At 40.6% G+C, this 21,225-nt stretch overlaps 1 protein-coding gene across 2 annotated transcripts in view; it reads right to left on the bottom strand.

Annotated features, from left to right (window-relative positions):
• ANKAR (ankyrin and armadillo repeat containing) overlaps positions 1-21,225 on the bottom strand; it is a 90,158-nt gene that overhangs the window by 66,376 nt on the left and 2,557 nt on the right. For both annotated transcript variants that reach the window (XM_082260040.1, XM_082260041.1), the window contains exons 2-7: positions 20,260-20,697; positions 17,707-17,870; positions 16,072-16,187; positions 13,000-13,180; positions 8,858-9,080; positions 6,574-6,618 (exon numbers count right to left, since the gene is read on the bottom strand). In XM_082260040.1, the coding sequence (XP_082116166.1) occupies positions 6,574-6,618; positions 8,858-9,080; positions 13,000-13,180; positions 16,072-16,187; positions 17,707-17,870; positions 20,260-20,697 (1,167 nt within the window). The remainder of the gene's footprint in view (positions 1-6,573; positions 6,619-8,857; positions 9,081-12,999; positions 13,181-16,071; positions 16,188-17,706; positions 17,871-20,259; positions 20,698-21,225) is intronic.

Raw genomic sequence — 21,225 nt, 5'->3', positions numbered from 1 at the left:
GATTAGAGCCTTCATGGAAAATTTACGTCATTTTGTTGTTATTTTTATGAAATATAGGAATGTAATGAAAGTTTGTGTTTTGATTAAGTTGAATTTGAAACAAAAATGAGGAGGAGAAAAAACTACTGTTTAAATTACCAGTAATATTGTTTTCACATTTGGGACAGTTTACTATTTTTATGCTTTGAAGGTGTTAAGCCCAAATATTGGCACTATAAATGTTGTTGTACATCTTCCTTTTCTGTCTTTTCCTGTGTGACCAAGTTCAGAATTCCCAGGACGTGCACAGTACAGGGAGAGAAAGTGATAATACTTTGGGTTTTACACATAACTGGTGTTTATTTGAAGTATATTTTTCTACACGTGACAGTTTTAAGGAAATTATTCATAATCATTGGTTTTGGTTTATCATAATTTTGCATTTTGGTTAATATTTTAGTCCTAATTTGAGATATTTATGTTATTGCAGTGGAATTAATTTTTAAAGGAAATCCTTCAAGATGAGGTGTTCTAGTATATATATTTCAATAATATATGCTATTTTTTGGCCACCACGTTTAAAACACTTGATTGAGTTTTCATAAACTGTTCTTGATAAATCATTATGAAATAGGTGTCCAGATTTTTCCTCAATCCTCCTGGATTGTTTGTGTTTGGGACTGGCATGTAGACTATGGTGACACATATGCATGGGTAATTTGTACGCACATACTGGGACCAGTGTAGACAAGAGCCAGTTAGCCTGCCAGAATTTTCTTACAGTGTGGGAGGAGACTGGAGTACTAGGGGAAACACACACAGTAAAGTGGAACTTTACCCATAACAACTTGATAAAAAATAATGTTCTTTAGCAAGAAACATACATTCCATATTAATAATTATGCTACCAAAATTATTGTGTGTTGTAAATTGCCTCCAGCAGGGTTCCTGTTTGCTCTTGCTGGAGCCTGCCAATTTGATGAACCCTAAAGCCCCAGCTGTAAATCATAAAGCGGACTAAACCCATCGATTTGCCAGTTTCAAAAAACAGTTTGATGTGATTGTGTCCTCAACCAAACTGTCAAACCATGAAATGGCTAATGTCCTAACTGGTCAAATGATCACAAGATCACATGCAGTGCAGAACCATGACAGTTGCAGTTCAAACAGAAGCAGCTTTCTTGGTTGTAAAGGATAGGAGGGTAGGAGGGTATAATACCACTTTAAGGCTGTCAGCAAATCGGCCTCTAAAAACTCTAAAAACTCAGCAAGGCCTAAAAATGCCTACAATGGAGAGCAACTGAACATGTGCACCCCAGGTAAATATTTGTATTAATGTGCATAAAGAAGCCAAGGAAAGATGGAAAAATCTCCAAAAGGCATCAAATTACAGATTAGACATTCTTATAATATGTCAACAAAAGTTTGATTTTATTTCCACCATTTACACTTTCAAAATAACAGAAAACAAAAAAATTTCATCTGCAAAAGTTTGGGCACCCTGCAGAGTTAATATCTTGTACTGCCCCCTTTGGCAAGTATCACAGCTTGTAAACGCTTTTTGTAGCCAGCCAAGAGTCTTTCAATTCTTGTTTGAGGTATCTTTGCCAATTCTTCCTTACAAAAGTCTTCCAGTTCTTTGAGATTTCTGGGCTGTCTGTCACGCACTGCTCTTTTAAAGCGGAGTTCCGGGCACAAAATCTACCTTTTTTTTTTTGTGCCCATCCGCTTGGTCTCCTTCACCTGAAAAGGAATTGGATAGTTAGGTATATTTTTTTTTTTTTACTCACCTTGTAATTGTAGATAGAAAATACTCACCTATTCTCTACTTCCTCCCTCTGTGCCACGGCTCCGTCGTCACTTCCTGTCTTGCGATGATTCCTGCGAGCTGAACGTCATCGCTCCCAGTAATCAATGCGACGGCACCGGCCCCGCTCGTCACTTCCCGCATGCCCAGAAGCTGTGGAGGAATGCGGCGCCGCACCGGAAGTGACGAGAGGGGCCGGTACAGGCGCATTCTGGGAGAAGAAGACACGGAAGAGGACGCAGAAGAGGATCGCGCCGGCTTCAGCTGCCCACAACAGAGATGGCAACGCTGGAGAAGAAATTTTATAAGTGAGTATTTCTTCTTGCAGGTAAGTGCGAATCGGGACAGATCAGAGGCTAGCCATTGTGGAATGTACTAGCCCTGACTGTCCCGGGGGTATGTTTATTGAAAAAAAGTTTTCGTGCCCGGAACTCCGCTTTAAGGTCTATCCATAGATTTTCAATTATGTTGAGGTCAGGAGATTGTGAAGGCCATGGCAAAACCTTCAGTTTACGCCTCTTGATGTAATCCCCCGTGGATTTCGAGGTGTGTTTAGGATCATTATCCATTTGTAGAAGCCATCCTCGCTTTTTCACAGATGGCATCATGTTACTATCCAAAATATGCTGAAATTTTATTGAATCCATTTTTCCTTCTACTCGTGAGATGTTCCCTGTGCCACTGGCTGCAATACAACCCCAAAGCATGATTGATCCACCCCAATGCTTAACAGTTGGACAGATGTTCTTTTCATTAAATTCTGTGCCCCTTCTTCTCCAAACGTACCTTTGCTCATTCCGGTCAAAAAGTTCAATTTTAACCTCATCGGTTCACAGAACTTGTTTCCAAAATGCATCAGGCTTGTCTATATGTTCATTTGCAAAGTTCAAACGCTGATTTTTGTGGTGAGGACCTAGAAGAGGTTTTCTTCTGATGAGTCTTCCATGAAGTCCATATTTGTACAAGTATCTCTTTATAGTGGAATAGTGTACCACAACTCCAGTGTCTGCCAGATCTTTCTAGAGGGATCGTGCAGTCAATTGTTTTTCTCACAATCCTGCGAGCTGTTCTGTCTGATATTTTTCTTGGTCTTCCAGATCTTGCTTTAACTTCCACTGTTCCTGATGACTGACATTTTTTAATTACATTCCGAACAGAGGATATTGACATCTGAAAACGCTTTGCTATCTTCTTATAGCCTTCTCCAGCTTTGTGAGCGTCAACTATTTTCAGTTTTAGTTTTCTAGACAACTGCTTAGAAGATCCCATGGTGCTGATTGTTGGGGCAAGGTCAGATGAGTCTGGGCATTTAAAACCTTTGAGATTGACATCACCTGGTCTTCCCAGACGATGAATGAGAACAATTCATGACACTGGCAGGTCTCAGCCTTGCAAAGGGGGCAGTGCATGCTATAAATTCTGCAGGGTGCCCAAACTTTTGCAGACACCATTTTTTTGTTTTCTGTAATTTTGAAAGTGTCAATGATGGAAATAAAACCTAACTTTTGTTGACATATTATAAGAATGTCCAATCTGTAATTTGATGCCTTTTGGAGATTTTTCCATTTTTCCTTGGCTTCTTTATGCACATTAATACAATTTTTTACCTGGGGTGCCCAAACTTTTGATCACCACCTTATTATTAGATTTGTAAACAGTATAGGGATTTTTTTAAAGGTTTTACATAGCTATACCTGCAAAAGGGGCCAGCCTGAAGTGATCTAAGTTATCTAGCAGAACTTTATTTTCTGACTAAAGTTCTGCTTTAAGTAGTTTAGGGTTGGGTCTATAGTTTAAGTCGGTTTCGTTTAGGTACAGAATAGTGTAGAATTCAGGTGGTAGATGGGTAATGTACCTGTAACAATACAAATCTGAGATTTTTTTTAATGTTAGGCCAGGCCACTAGTGATTAATGATTTACCTGTTAGCACCTGCATTGACGTGTGGAACTCCGTGGCAGAAAAGGCATCTTTAGTTAAGTATTCTTGATATATTTTCTATTATATTATAGTATATTATTATTATATTTGTTATCTGTATCTGACATTACTTAATTAAATGTTATACCTACAAGTATTTGTGTGATCTCTCTTTGCACATCTTAAAAACCACCCCCAAAAATGTAAACTATCACCATGACTGTGATAAAACAATACCTGATGTAATTTTTTAATGATGCAAAAGCCTACAACTCTCTAGAAACAAGTTACTCTACACACTCAGCTGTCAATATAGCAGAGGAACAAAACATTTTCTTAGACCGCTGTTAGCTAAATATTCTCCCTAAACTTCCACAAAATCAGCAATCAGTTGTTTTTGAATTTTATCTTCCATGCACCTGCCCCTGCTTATACCCTGCAATTGTAACCTAAATTAAGCATTTAGCTTTTTTTAAAAAACAATTTCTCTCCCCTATCTTTCTTTCTTCCTATTCTTAGGCCTCTTTTCCACTACTCTTCTGTGCAGATCGCCATTATTAAATAATGTCCTTCATCCAACACAGACAAGAACAATTGGGAAGCCATATTACTCAGATCCACAAGATATGAAAGAAGTTTGCTGGTAACTCCATGTATAATTAAAGCTTTTGGATGCACTAGACCAGGCATGTCCAACCTGCGGCCCGAGGGCCACATGCGGCCCAGAACCACAGGCAATGCGGCCCACTGCCCCCTGACAATTTATTATTTTTTGCTGGGGACGAAGGAAGTCGAGTCAGGGGTACAGCCATAGCGACTTCCAACTAACTGGGCATGCACTGGTGACGCTACATTGGATGGACACGGATCAGGCTGCATTGGATGGGCATGCACTGGTGAGGCTGCATTGAATGGGCACTGATCAGGCTGCATTGGATGGGCATGCACTGGTGAGGCTGCATTGGATGGGCACTGATCAGGCTGCATTGGATGGGCAGACACTGGTGAAGCTGCATTGGATGGGCATGCACTAGTGAGGCTGCATTGGATAGACTCGCACTGGTGAGGCTGCATTGGATGGGCACTGATCAGGCTGCATTGGATGGGCAGACACTGGTGAAGCTGCATTGGATGGGCATGGTCTAGTGAGGCTGCATTGGATAGACTCGCACTGGTAAGGCTGCATTGGATGGGCACTGGTGAGGCTGCATTGGATGGGCACTGGTGAGGCTGCATTAGATGGGGATGCACTGGTGAAGCTGCATTGGATGGGCATTGTTTAGGCTGCATTGGATGGGCACGCACTAGGCTGCAAGTGCCGTGCGCTCTCCTAGCTGCCACGTGAGACTTAGGATGTCTGCAGTCAGTGACAGAGCCGCTGCTTCCTGTATGATATGAAATGCACTCCGCCTGTGACAGGAACCATACAGAAAGCAGCGGCTCTGCTCTCTACTGCAGCCACTGCTTCCTCCAGCAGTACCGCATGACCAGCATTACCCATCAGCAGTAACCGCCAGCAGTAACCGCACCAGCAGTCTGCAAAATAGGTAGAAAGGTATGTTCATTAGCGTGTGTAAATTGTTGCGTTTTGTCATAATATGTCATGTCCTTGTTCATACATGTATGAGTAAGGACATGACATTTTCTGGCTGCCTAAGTCATATGTGCTAGAGGTGCAACTAGCCCCCAGCACATAACTGTAAATATCCCAGCATGTGCAGTGTTTCTGTCTCCTACCACCATGTCCACTTCAAATCACTGAAGTGGTCATGGTGGTTAGAGTGTTCCTTTAATATCTCTTAGAAGAAGTAATCCTCTGTATACTGATTCTAGTATTCCTGATACAGCGGTGGCGTTTTATTACTTATATACCTTAACTATAGTATATATTTTATATGCGGCCCGAGAAAATTTCTCTACACTCAATGTGGCCCAGAGAAGCCAAAAGGTTGGACACCCATGCACTAGACCTTTCAATTGATAATAGTTTACGAAGCTCACAACAAAATCTTCACTTATTTCTCAGTGACCTTGAACCATTATAATGATTATAGTGCCCTCAAAAGACTTATTATTTACTATATATATGGCCAAGTGCTAGTTTGTCTTTTTTTCATGCTACTCCATACAGCAGGGGTCTCCAAACTATGGCCCTCCAGTTGTTCAGAAACTACAATTCCCATCATGCCTAGTCATGTCTGTGAATGTCAGAGTTTTACAATGCCTCATGGGATGTGTAGTTCTGCAACAGCTGGAGGGCTGTAGTTTGGAGATTCTTGCACAGTATACTAGTTGCTTTTTTTGAGTTGCTATTTTATACTGTATGATGATTCTGTTTTATATGGCGGTCTTATAATGTTGCCTCTGTTAGTAGCTATCTTGTATGGTACTGTAGATGTGTTTTACACAAAGAATGACACCAATACATAGTTTTCATTTATTACTGAAAATCCCTTTACATTTTGAATTTAAATTTCTAATTAAATCAGTATATTATTACAAAATGACTACTTTTACTAGAATAAAACATACAATGGGGCCAGATTTTTTCACACCTGATTTGATAAACCTGGTTAGATTTGCTTCATTGTTTGTAAGGAAAAGAAACCTATAGTGATTTATTGAAAGCAGAAGTTTTAATATTTTTACGCTCAGGTGGGATTTATAACCTCTTTCTGCTCCAGCAGTAGTTTTAGCCTTTCTTGCTTGCAGTCTAGAAAACAATAATCTGTCCAGGAGACTACCTGTGTAGTCTCTTACACTACTTAGGTATAAGCTAATATGATTATTTGGTAATTCCCATATACCTGCCTCTCATATATAGGGAGAAGGTGAAGAGGAGAAATAAACAAAAACAAGTGACCATACCTGTTTTTTCAATGACGGTTTCCAGATTCTGGAGGCTCATTTTCCCTATGCAATAAACAAATACATTTGTGAAAAATGAAGCACAATGTATGATGTATGCAGCTTGTCCTGTATTACAGGGAACTCAGACACTTTGTGATTCATACACATCTTGTCAAACAGCACATCTGAAAGGGCAGTGCAGGGGCAGTATCGCACACATAAGTCAACAACTGAGTTCACTTTGGTCTCTCCTCCTGTCTGCTTGTTCTCTGCTAGCATACATGCAAGCAGCAAGTCCTTGTTAGTTTGTAATGCTGACCCTCCCTCTCCCAGGCTAATTTCTGCTGTGCAAGGGAAGACAGAGGTGATATAAAGATTTACATACTAATAGAGCTGCACGATTAATCGTTAAAAAATTGTGATCTCGATTCAACCCCCCTCGTGATCTTAATCCAGCATTTCCATGATTCATACAGTGCAAAGCCATTCTCTGCTCACTCACAGCTGTTAAAAAATAAATAAAAGAGCCTCCAGCAAATGTTTATCAAAATTACTAAGCACTGGGAGATAACTATAGACAAAGTATCATTTTGTTCTCTTAGATCAAAGGGATGAACTTTGGTCTGTAAATGAGGGCAGTTTAACCACTTAAAGACTAAGCCCTTTTCTAAAACTTGTTGCTTACAAGCTAAAATTAGTATTTGTTGCTAGAAAATTACTTAGAACCCCCAAACATTATATATAATTTAGGAGAGACCCTAAAGAATAAAATGGCGGTTGTTGCAATATTTTATGTAATACTGTATTTGTGCAGTCTTTCAAACACATTTTTTTGGGAATAAATACACTTTAAAGAATTAAAGGAAAAAAAAAACAGTAAAGTTAGCCCAATTTTTTTGGTATAATGAGAAAGATGATGTCAAGATCTTTATTGTAAGCACAAAAATTGTGATTCTCATTTTATCCAGAATTGTGTAAAATCTGCTTCTTTACGTTGATTAAGGGACGCAGGAATCCAATCTAATGCCTCGTACACACGTTCAGATAATCGTACGAAAATAATCGCTTTTGACTTGATCGCACGATAATCTGATCGTTAGTACACAGCTTTCAACAGCCGATCACGACAGTTCATCCAACAAAATCCGAAGGGACAAACATGGAAACTTCTGTCGTACGATAGCCTAGCGAACGACAATAGTTTAATCAGTACAGTATGCGTCCACTATAAAATCGATCGACAAAGACAGCGCATGATCAGAAACACTAAAATAGCACGGAAAAAGCCTGACTGCCATTGTTTTTGTTTTGCACCATCTGATACGTAGCTAAGCAACCAGGAAGCTTTTCTGGAATCGTACGAAAAAAATCCTACGTTTATATGCATTGTCGAATTCGATATTAGTATCATGCAACAAAATGCGAACGATAAGTCGTTCGATTATCTGAACGTGTGTACGAGGCATATCTCTAACTGAACTAGAGGAAACAGATTTTACGGTAAGTACAAAATTCCTGTTTTCTTTCTCATTTATTATTGGACACAGAATTCAGGATTCAGGACACAGAATTCAAGAAGAATCGGACATTAGCTAACAAAAAAGCTGTTAGCCAACAGGGTATACTGTAAGCCCTCCTATTCCTAACATGCTTCAGTTATGTGGAAAAGCAATACTAGGAGTAGATCACAAATATAGAGGGGTGGGATCAATTTTTCTACTTGAACGCCAAGAAACTGATTTTATGGTAAGTTCAAAAATCCTGTTTTTTTCTCATTCATTAAAGGACACGGGATTCAGTTATCCTGAGACAAGTGGGTGTCCAAAAGTAGACCAACTGAGGGGCGGGCAAAAGTAACAAAAAAGAGAAAATGACTAGTTAAAATAGGTACATTTTTCTCCATATTGCATGATAAGTTGTCCATCCCTCTAGCACACTATCAAAAACTGAAGCATGATGGTAGTGGGAGGAGTTATGCCTGGCTGGCCAATGGCTTTTTTTGTTTACTAGTGTCCAATTCCTCGTGAAGCCAGCAGTGTAACCCATTTGAGAGTAGTGAATCCTGTGTCCCTTAACAACTGAGAAAGAAATACATTTAATATTTTCCAAATTAATACACAACTGCATTACATACACTTTATTATAAATGCCTGAAGTTCTGCTTTATATTGTTAAATAATGCTGCCAAAGATATCTGTACACATATATGTTTGTATACATTAGTAACCAATCTGTTTAGCTTCAAAAAGTGATCACATGTTATGTTGTGAAATGAAGCAATCTAAAACAGTGGAAAATTCACCTTGTGTACCAAAATGACTACTTCGTTGTTGGTTTAAATCCACACCAGCTTTTGCTAACTGGGAAACAACTGCAACTCTATTATGTAAAGCAGCGTGGTGTAAAATAGAATAGCCGGCATCATCAAGAATATTCAGCCCAGAAATAGGAGTTTTACGGCAAAAAGTATAAAAGATGGCAGTTAGTCCTCTCTCTGCAGCAGCTTTTAATCCAAATGATATGTTCTAAAAGAGGGAAATACCAAGTCAGATTTTTCACAGCATGACTTATTAGCTGAAAATATTCTCTAGCTTATGTCCTCTGTTAACGTATAAAAAATATATCACTATGCACAGCAGTGGTGGTCGACTCTCCTCTTATAGTGGGTCTCAAATGCGGCCTGACAGTAAGCCATGCACACAATTTTTTTGCATTTTTTGCCGGCGTTTAGCAGTGTTTAGCCTAGTGTGTAAGCTACGTTTAGAAGCTTCAGCGTTATGGAGCGGGGCTGCCTGGGTCCTTAGCAACCAGCAAATAGCTGGTTGTTATGGAACGGGGCCGCCGGGGTTCTTAACAACCAGTAAAAAGCTGGTTGTTAAGGAACAGGCTGGGAAGTCGGCCGACGCGTCCTTAAGAATGGATGAGTCATCAGTTGTCAGTGGGCTTCCCCACTGACAACTTGATGTAAAAAAAAAAAACATTGCCGGCAATACAAAAAAAAAATGGTGTGGGGGTCCTTTGGGTCTGGTATGGTCTTTAGGGGGAACCCCATGGCCAAAAATGTAAAACTACAGCGTGAGCCCCCCCCCCAAAAAAAAAATCCATACCAGACCCTTATCCGAGGATGCAGCCTGGCAGGCCAGGAAAGGGGGAAGAGCCAACAGAAACTCCCCCCTCCTGAACCATACCAGGCCACATGCCCTCAAAATGGTGGGATTACTTTGGGGCAGGGGGGGCTTTGCCCCCTACCTTCAAGCACTTTGTCCCCATGTTGATGGGACAAGGGCCTCTTCCCCACAACCCTGGGCAGTGGTTGTGGGGGTCTGCAGGCAAGGGGCTTCTCAGAATCTGGAAGCCCCAATTAACAAGCCCTCAAATCCAAAATCCATACCAGAATCTTAGACGATCATGCAGCCTGGCAGACCAGGAAAGGGGGGGACGAGCAAGTGCCCCTCCCCCTCCTGAACCATACCAGGCTACTTGCCCTCAACATGGGGGGGTGCCTTGGGGCATGTTATTAAGGACAAGAGCCTCTTCCCCACACCCCTGGGTGGTTAATTTAAGAGGGCCGCAAGATCCCCCCTATGTGAATGAGTATGGGGTAAATAAAAATACACTGTCCCCTGATTGGATCCTTTGTCAATCATGACGCTTGCCACACCACGCCACTTGCCCTCCACATGGGAGGGGGTGCCTTGGGGTATGTTAATAAGGACAAGGGCCTCTTCACCACCCCCCTGGGCAGTGGAATCACGGGGGCCCCAAGATCCTCCCCTATGTGAATGAGTATGGGTCAAATAGAAATAAAAACGCACACACAGTTTTTGACAGGTTCTTTATTTAAAAAAATAAATAAATAATTAGATCCATTATCAATCACGGCACCCGCCTATTTAAGAACTGTCACACGGCAGAGCAGGCAGACGGTGGTAGCCTTCGTTGCAGGCGGAATTTATTTTTTCCTTTTTTCGGGTCCACGGTGTGGCAAAGGATCCAATCGGGGACATTGTATTTTTATTTACCCCATACTCATTCACATAGGGGGGTTCTTGGGGCCCCCTTGATTCCACCAACCAGGGGTGTGGGGAAAAGGCCCTTGTCCCTATCAACATGCCCCAAAGCATCCCCACCATGTTGAGGGCATGTGGCCTGGTATTGTTCAGGAAGGGGAGGGTCACTTGCTTGTTCCCCCCCTCCCCTTTCCTGCCAGGCCTGCCAGGCCTGCCAGGATGCATGATTGGATAAGGCTCCGGTATGGATTTTGGGGGGAACCCCACACAATTTTTTTTTAGCATAGGGGTTTCCCTCAAAATCCATACTAAACCTAGGAGTCTGGTATTGATTTTTAGGGGCAACCAACGCCATTTAAAAAAAAAAATGGCATGAGGTTCCCCTTTAAAATCCATACCAGACCCAAAGGGATTGGGGGGGACCCCCACACCATTTAATTCACCTTTTTGTTTTGCCGGCAATTTCAATTCAACAGCCTCTGCATCAAAAATAAAAACCCAAAAAACTCTGTTAAATGCTGGACACAGGCGTTTAGCAGAGTTTAAAAGAGTTTAGTAGCATTTAGGAGCTGTCAGCATTTTTTTTTTGCCAAAATGCTGCTGCTCCAGAACGTACTGGCCCTAGGTTGTTTTTTTTTTACAGCTTCTAAACGCCTATGCTACTAAAAGCTCCTAAAAGCCTATGTGTGCATGGACACAAAGAATAACATGGAGAAGAGTTTTGAAGCTGTAAAAGAAGAAAACTACTAACGCTGCTAAAAGCGGCAGTAAAAATGCCCTGCGTTCATTAGGCCTTAGAGCGGAGTTCCGCCTCCCCCTTCAAAAATTAAAAGTCAGGAGCTACACATACTGTAGCTGCTGACTTTTAATATTAGGACACTTACCTGTCCTGGAGTCCAGCAATGTCGGCACCGCAGCCGATGTTTCCATCGGCTGTCGGGTGCTGCCGCCGCCATTGCCTGTAAGGGAACCCGGCAGTGAAGCCTTGCGGCTTCATGGGCGGTTTCCTACTGCACATGCGCGAAACACGCTGCGCATTCCTACTGGCTGGGTGGTGGAGGAGGAAGGAGGGGGCTGAGGATCCAAAGGATGGCGCCGCGGCGCCGTATCCCGGAAGTGGGGAAGGGTACCTGTCAAAAACAGGTACCCATTTCCCCCTCCCCCCTGAAAGGTGCCAAATGTGGCACCGGAGGGGGGGGAACAAAAAAGCGGAAGTTCCACTTTTGGGTGGAACTCCGCTTTAAGGGCCACACATAACATTCAGCATATATAGTGCTACATAAATCTTTTAGAAAATGCTGACCCACACAATAGGAGATGATCAAAGACCACAGGCATGTTACTAAAATAGGTCAGAGTGGTTGGGTTCATGCTTCAGAAGACAGTCATAGACTGGAGACAAATTACATGAGACTTTTTAAGATCACAGCTATTACAGGGCAATAGAAAAACACTCACAACTATCTGCAGAGGTCCCAAGAACTGCACAAAAAGTGCCAGAGGGCAGCATAAGCATACAGAAACAAAGCAGAATAATAACCCCATTTTCTTAGCTTATGATGATAAGCAGCAAACACAGGATTATTCTTCTGGTTATGCTTCAATTACAATCATAGGTAGCTGACAACACAACAGTTACCATAAAATAGTCTGTTAAAAAAATAAAGGACCAGGGTGAACAAATCTTAAGTTAGATATGTTCAAAAATCAGCATGGCTGATGGTTGTTTTCCTTTGTTTTTAATTTCTAAGAGCTTCACGGTCCATTTGTTTGTGTCAAGTATTGAAATAAAAAGTATTATTAGACTGAGTCCCCATTCACACTAGCGCGACTTGTCAGGCGACTTGGTCGCCTGACAAGTTGTGGTGGGTCGCTCGTATTGATAAGCACAGGACCCGTTCTAATAGGAGCGACACAAGTCGCTCCAACTTAGAAAAAGGGTCCTGTACTACTTTGGGGCGACCTGGAGGCGACTTGCATTGACTTCAATGATATGAAGTCTGTGCAAGTCGCGCCGAGGTCGCGGTGCACTCTGTGCACCGCGACTTCACAGGTCGCCCCATCAAGTCGTGTCGCCCCTGTCTGAACGGGGTTTTAGAAGAAAAATTAGGCAGATAGCAAGAGCAGCAATAATTTAGATGAAGCTTTGGGTTGAATTCTTCTTTAAAGTGCATGTTAAGGTATTTTTAAAAAAAAATTTGGATAGAGAGTGGAAGGGGAGACCCTATGTCAACCTTTTATCGCTGTCTTTGTCCCTGTTGGGGAAAAATACCCCTGTATTTGTCCTTCTGACCGCTGTCACCAATACAGAAAATAAGTGGAAAGTCCAATAATGACATCTAAGATGGAAATTCCCCACACTGTGGGAGTTGCCTTTACATACGCTTTAAATTTCTTGAAAATCACGCATATACAAAAACTCCATGTAACATACCTTGCACTTTATTGCCTTTTTATAGCCAAACCTTTTCTTCAGTTGCTCATGGAGATGAATGTCTGTTAGTGGAAGCCTTTTGGGCCTCAGTGTGCTTATTATTCCATTGACTGCTCCCCACCACTGCTTTTTTTGCATTGTTTGATAAAAGTCTTCAAGCTGGATTGCAATTACATTGTAACTATAAAAAAGACACAGCAAAAACATGAAAACCAAGATGTGATGCCCCCACACAGACTCCAACCCTTAGATGTATTATCCTTTAAGAGGGATTTATCCCTTTAATCCATGATTGTGTCTGAGATTAACTCCTCCCTATCACAGTCTGAGATCTGCTACATACAAAAGGCAGGACTAAAAGCAGAATTAAATGCCGCTATTCTTTTTTTGTTATGCCATAATGTGCTAGTATGCACTGCATATTAGCACATTATGGCAGACTTACCTGTCAAGCAATGGTACTGTCAGCATTCTTACTGGTCACAGATGCTTCCATTATATCCCAGTATTCCTTCTGAGTCTGCTCTGTTGGACCACTTGAATGGCCTAGGCACGATGACGTCACTCCCGCACATGCGGGTCACATCATCAAGGCACAGAGCGACGTACAGCTCAGTGTATATTACCACTTACAGGCAGAGAGAGGCATCTTTGACAGAAGAGACCAATAGGGTCTGTTCTGTCATAAAAACGTTGTATGTCAGCGGTTTTAAACTTTTTGAGTTCAAATCCACTAATTGCATTCACTGTTTTTTTTTTTCTGCCTAATATGCAGCTTTAATTTAGCAAACATTAACATTTTAAAAAGGTATAAAATAATGCAGAATGTTTGAACACGTAGTACTCAGTGATATCTAATACTTGTAGTATGCTGGCCATAAGCCTAGTACACATGAGATTATCGGACGAATAATGATCGTCCGATTTTTTTTTTTGCATGCTAGTTTCCATATCGAAAACGAATAGGTTACTAAAGTATGAGAATTCTCGTACGACAGAATACAAATTCAGAAGTGATGTAATGTAGTTGTATGGTATTTTCGGACAAAAACTGTACTGATTAAATGAAAATCGTACGATCTGTTATCGTACGAGAAAGATTTACGTGTTTGTCCCTTCGGAAAATTTAAAGCGAAAGCTGTGAATTAACGATTCGATTATTGTATGGTTGCGTCGAAAGCTGTATTTTTTGTATGATATTCTGATCCTGTGTACGGGGCTATGCCCTCGTAGATTTTTAAACAAATGTTGGTATGAAAATTCATATAAAGATTCATATGAAAATTCTCAGTGGTAAAAAATTAACTTGAACTTGACCCCACTAATAAATAGAAAATTGAACGAATGTTCTTAGAATAAAACATTTTGAACAAAATTCTACTAGAGTTGTATGGCCAGCTTTAGTACTAGCAATGTGTGGCCTAAAATCATGCCTGAATGGACAGGTACAGTATATGCATATATACATGGAGTACTGAAAGGAGTCATTGGGCCATCTTTGATGCAAATAGGGGTTCTGCACAATATTCACCTGCAAATAAAAGTAAACATATAGCAGTGACCATCTTGCTGGAACTCAGGAACAATTTTTTGTGATTTACACTTCACCCGAGACAGTTGGTACCTTTGTTATATAAAGTGATGACTTTGCAGGTAGCTCCAATCCTTTGAGAATGTCATATTTGATGAGACCAGTCAGGGCAGGGCAGGGCCACGTCATCGCAACCATGTTGATGTAAATATACAGCGCTCTATCTGCCTTTTTCTGTGTAACTGAAGTCTCTAGTTTTTTTATAAGTTTCAGGCTATGTGGAGCATGGGTCTCCTTATGCTTTTTTTGAGTGGCAAGTGCAAGGGAGTTTGGCATCAGAGGAAGTCCTGTCAACCAGCCCTGGGGTCCCCCTTTACCCCCCTTTTTTTTTTTTGTAAAGGTAATTTTATTAATTTAAAGCAACATACAAAGAAGATGTGAAATAGGGTACCCACTGATGGGTGAGTGATACAATGCAGTATAGCAAAACACTACTTAAACAATATATACATCATTAGAAATCCCATTAGAAGTACAACTTAACACAAACATTACCCTAATGCGAGAACAATCTGAAATCTTTGGGTGGTTTTGCATCTGATCTACTATCAAGTTATGTGTTCCAGGGAGCCAGGGAGCTTCTAACCATGTGATTTATGAACTTTCTATTCATTTAGGAGGTCATGGAACTCCAGTAAGCCTCCATATATTTATTTTTTTGACAGTTAATTACACTGATGGAGGATGCACTAATTTATTTGATTTCCCAGTGAAGAATGGAATCATCACATGAACTCAGAGTTACTAATGGACATTTTTTCACTTTTATATGTTTTGTATTTTTTAATATTAAATAGCTTCTTTGGTATTTCACCAATCTTTGCACTATAATCACTTTATTTAGCGCAGCACAGTATTTTTCCCTGATTTATCCCTTATACACATACATTTTCACACATTTTGAGTAATGTTAGGAAAAATAAGGAGCGGATGTTACCAGTTCCTGTTCTTAATTCTAAAAGTTAAAGTATATCTGAAGCAAACACTTTTTTTTTTTTTTTTTTTAGTTTTGAAAGAGTAGGGAAAGATTGGAACTGCTTTTTAGTTTTTTCCCCATTTTTGTCTCATGAGAGAGATCTCTCTTCGCTTCCTACACTGTGGACTCCAGAGGACGTGTGAGGGAGATCCACTCTAGGAACAAGTGTCCCCATTACTGTATAAGATTTCCCCTCTGTTCCTGTTCTAGTAGCAATCAACATTTTGGATTTATCCTCATCTTGATTACTGGTGAGATTGGTGATCAGGACAACTGGGGGCAGACAGCAATATAAACCTGAAAAGCTGCCTAACCTCTCACCACTCCAAATGCAAAGAACATTTTTCATCCTTAGTTATACTTTAATGACAGCCAATGTAACCTGTTTGAAATAGAATCATCTAAGAAGTAGAGTATGAATACCAATATATTTATTGAATAAAGATAGTGGGAGACCCATTTTCAGTATTCATGTCTAATGTAAATTTAAAAAAAGGTCACTTGCCTCTTTCCATTAACATTCTTGACAGGAAGAGGATAATGTTCCCTGTAAGTTGTATCAAGATCAAGCAGGTCATTCAAGTGCTTTGTTGCCGTGTCCAGCATGTCTTCATAAGCCTCCTAAACAAAATAAACTGGGTGATTTACCTATTCAAGACCAGAGGTTATTGATGCCTATATGTGCAGACCAAATTTAGCACCATCAGCATGTGTCAACTAACTAGACAGTAACTCCATGACTTAAGCTGGCCATAGATAGATCACAATTCAACCAGTTCATCAGGGACCTGCCAAATTTCCATCAGTGTGTGGCTATTGTTTCTGGACAGGGAGTTGGTCATTTGATTGACTTCTGTTAAAAGGACTTGTTGGAAAATAATTGGCAATTACTTCGCCAGCAGTGGCTGCAGATCACCTTAGTGTCTGGAAGCGGCACGTGCCACTATCAGAATACAGTGTCCCGGCTCCAGAGGGGATCCCTTCATCCACCTCGTTTAGCGGAATCTGTTAGTTTTTTTTGTTCAGCACGCTGTCTAAATAAAAAAAAAAAACTAACAGTGTATGCCCAGCTTATTTTTGCAACCTAAATAATTTTTACATCTTGTTACAGACATATAAAGCTTTCATCTATTATGGTGTGTTAATGTGTATTATGCTGCTGGTTAATGTTGCCTTAAGGATGTCATTCATTTATATGGGCTCATGCACCAAAAAATTGCATATAGCATGTCTGGAAGTGCAGTGCACCACAATGCATGTTTGTCTGCAAGGTATGTAAAGGTGCCATTCACAATAAATTGCACCAATGCATGTAAGATCTGCTGCTTCGTATTACTGCAAAGCAATAGTGTGAATGGGCCCCTAAGGCAGAACTAAACCCATCGATTTAACTGTTTCCCAAAACAATTACATTTAAGGCATGCTAAAGTTGATAACTGCCACAGCTGCTTGTGCACTTGACTGAACTGTCAAAGCCATCAAATGTCTGGTGTTATAACTGATCAAACCGGCAACATCAAGACAACTGCATATCAAACAGAGGCTAAGATGGCTGTAAAGGATAGGAGGGTTTAGTTCCACTTTAATAAGAACATGGAAGAAATTACTTCGATAATAGTAAACATTACAGAACAAGTCCAGTTAAATGTGACTAACTACTACTAACTTCAGCATCTGACTCATCTAGGTGTGCTGCATGCCTGTTCCCCACAATTTGCTATGGTTCCTTCCACCAGCCGCTATGTCACTACTGCATCCTGTACACGGCGTGGAAGTGTAATGAGTACTGAAGATTATTCAGCAGCCATAGCTTTTCAAGAGTAGCGATGGGCTCGGGCATGTTCGGATCGAGCCCTCCAGGAAGCCGGCATTGCACACCGCCAATCGTAGGCAGTATGTGTATGTGCAGCTGCAGGTCAGGAAATGTCTCACTGCCTACGAATGGCGGTGTGCAGTGAGGGCTTGCTGGCGGGCTTGTTCCAAACACGCCCGAGCCCATCACTATGAAAGAGAGGAAACTTGGGAGTTGCAGTCCTCTGGAGTTTAAAATTTTTTTCCAGCCACATTTTTTCAGGCACCAGAGTTGGTTTAAATTGACAAAATGTCTAAAATTAAAAAAGGATAACCTGACTTTTCAGACCTTTATTTCTTCGGACACACTTTGAAGGGGCGGTGTTCCTAGGTCAAACTCGATTCCTCCATGAAGGTGAAAACACTCATTTGATGTATACTGAAAATGCTGGCACTTAAAATCTTGTCCCTGCATTAGTGGAGGAAATTCACGCTCAGTCTTTACTTTATCATCTGCAAAACATTAATCATTTATTAGTGATTGCATCCCAAAAAATGTTTGGGAAATATGAAATGTAGTATCACATTTATATATATGTACATTATATATTCAGATATAATTTTGACTTTCTTTAAAGTGTAACTCCACTTTTGTTGAGAAAAAAACATTCCCCTCTGGGTGATCTCTGTACACTGCAGGGATTTTAACAAACTTTGTTGCAGATTCCTACCTTTTGTTATTCTGAAGAAATCATTGTTTGTGCCTCTGTGCCGAGTGTGTCTAATGGGAGTGGTTTCATAATTATGAATCAGATGTGCAGCTGCAGGGCTCTAATGAGGAAATCTGCTGGGCCTGCATCCCTTTAGACGTGTTTCTATTTGTTAGTATCTCACCAAAAATGACATTTTTGTTGCAGAGGATGCCTGAAATCTGGAAAATTTGTGAGCCAATCACACAAGCAGGAAATTATGTTTCAGGGGTGTGTAATACGTTTTCTTTTATACAGTAGGATTTATGATTTAAGCACTTTGAAGGATTGTAAAAGTATTTATTTGGATACACCTAGATACAGCGCTGTAATTTTTTGCCTATATTTGTGGTGGGAGTCAGTTGACCCAGGGAGACAATGTAGAGGTCCAAGGACGAAGCCTTGGGGGAGAAAAAGAAAGCAGAGGAGGAGGTAGAGTTAATTGTGAAATTGAAGGTACAGTGAGATTGGTAAGATGAGAACCAACAAAGAGTACAGTCACGGAGACCAAGGGAGTGGAGGTGTTTGAGGAAGTAGGGGTGGTCCACTGATTGAAGAAACATGACTGTTACATCTTTACTCATGACTGTAGAATAAGTAATTAGTTGCCTAGCAAACCATAACTGCGACCTGCAACACCTTCACAATTAAAGCAGAGCTAAACCCATCAATTTTAACTGTTTCCCAAAGCATTTACAATTAAGCACGTTGTGAATGATAACCGACACAGTTGATTGTGCTTTCAACTGAACTGTCAAGCCATCAAATGGCTGGTGTCATAACTGATCTTATGTGCAGACCCATGGCAACTGCAGATAAAACAGAGGCTAAGATGGCAGCTTTCTTGTCTGTAAAGGTAGATACTGTATCTAGATGTGCTAATTTACTTTTTAAAATAGCTTTAACCACTTACAGACCACCCACCGTGTATTTATGTCTGTACTTTGACGTTAAATACCCGGGTTATGGCAGCAGATAGATGCTATAACCCCATTATTTTTTTAAATGGTGGGCAGTCCGCTTTAACGTAAAGGTGGACCCAGCGGCGGATTCGCCGCGGGATCACCCTTATGAGCGTCGGGAGAGGTGCCGCCTTTTCCTGGTTGTTTTCCCCACTTACTGGAGCCGTCGGTAGCGGAGAAAATGATCCGGTCCACTGTCCCCACAGGCAGGAAGTCGAGTGAGGGCAAGATAGCCTTAACTCGACTCTATGGCCTTGGAGGACCGGAGCAACATCATACGTCGCTTCCTAGCAACGGATTTTTTTTCATCATGAAAAAAAATACTTTTTTTTATTTTATTGTAGATGTGAGGTCTGAGGTCTTTTTGACCCTAGATCTCATATTAAAGAGGTCCTGTCATGCTTATTTCTATTACAAGGCATGTTTACATGCCTTGTAATAGGAATAAAAGTGATCAAAATATATAAAAAAAAAAGTGTTTCAATAAAAAATAAAAGATAAAATTAATAGTAAGAAAAAAGCAAAAAGCGGCCCGTCCCCGTTAGCTCGCGCACAGAATCGAACGCATGCGCAAGTTGCGTCCACATAGGTAAACGGTGTTCAAACCACACGTGAGGAATACACCGCGATCGTTAGAGCGAGAGAAATAATTTGAGCCCTAGACCTCCTCTGGAACTCGAAACTGTCGCCTATGGAGAAGTACCAATGTTTGTCGCCATTCCACTAGCGTGCCTTATTTTGAAGCATGACATGTTGGGTATCTATTTACTCAGCGTAACTTTATCTTTCACATTATTGAAAAAAATTGGACTAACTTTACTGTTTTCTTGTTTTTCAATTCAAAAAAGTGTATTTTTTCTGAAAAAATTGCATTCGTAAGACCACTGTGCAAATACAGTGTGATAAGAAATATTGCAACGATCTCCATTTTATTCTCTAAGGTCTCTGCTAAAAAATATATACATAATGCCTGGGGGTTCCAAGTAGTTTTCTAGCAAGCAAAAATAATAATTTTAACTTGGTCCAGAAGTGGTTAAGAACATTTACAACAAAGATGCTGCTCCATCTTGAAAGAACGATAAAGGTAAAACTACAAGTTAGAATTAGGCAGTATTACTTTTACATAACAGAATATGGTACATTTTACACATCAAATACTATTTATATTTTTTATTTGTAAAAATAACTCACCAGAAAATGGTTGTAGAAGGTGACTGAAATCTGGCACTTTCATCTTTTTTTTCAGTCCCAGCAGAAATGGCACAAGAAAACTGATGAGCTTGAGGTAGGCAATGTTTCTGCGTATTTCTGCTTTCTTCTCCAGATTTGCTTCCACAAGCTTCCGATGACTAGTTAGCCTCTGTTGGAGCCGTTGATGCGTTACAGAGTCCATGTACTCCTCTGTCAGCCTTATTACATTAGACAACATGTATGAGGCATCGTATACAAACAAGTTCTTGTACTGCTGCACCTGAACCGTAAAGCAGGTCATCTTTATTGTCATTTTGTTTGCATACTGCATAAAGAGATTTTTCTCTTCTTGTTTATTTGGTTCATAAGTGGGGTCCAAGTCAAAGCTCTGTGAGTATATATCATCAAAGTCTGGATCACTGGAAATGTCGATTAGACCTATTCAATAAATAATGATATGGGTGAACTGTCCTAATAAACTTACAGAATTTTTTTTTTTTTTTTTTTTTTTTTTTCAAATACACTTCTATGAAACTAACAATTATTTTGTGAATTGTTCCTTTGTTAAATATTCTAACAAATTCTCATGAATTTTAGAACAATGGTTCTCAACCACCAGGTCTTTCTTGACCCACTGCTGGGCCATGGCTTCCTTCCTCCCAGGCCTTCAGCTAGCTGCCAATCCCTTAACCTCCCACAATACCTCCCAGCTCCCGTAGTGCCACCCAACCTCCCATAGTGGTCCACAGTGGCCCCCAACCTCTCACAGTGCCCCCAGACCCCTTAAAGTGGTAGTAAAGTCTGTATTTAAACTTGTACCTACAGATAGGCTTACAATCAAGCTTACCTGTAGGTACAATGAATATATCCTAAACAAACAGCATTTGGAGATATTCACATCGGCAATATCCAGTGATGTCCCCTACGCATTCACAGTGATGCTCTGCCTTCAGGGCATATAGCATT

Source organism: Pelophylax lessonae (genome assembly GCF_965119305.1).
Source record: "Pelophylax lessonae genome assembly, chromosome: 6".
NCBI classification, from domain to species: Eukaryota; Metazoa; Chordata; class Amphibia; order Anura; family Ranidae; genus Pelophylax; species Pelophylax lessonae.
This window is presented reverse-complemented; position numbering and strand designations above follow the sequence as displayed.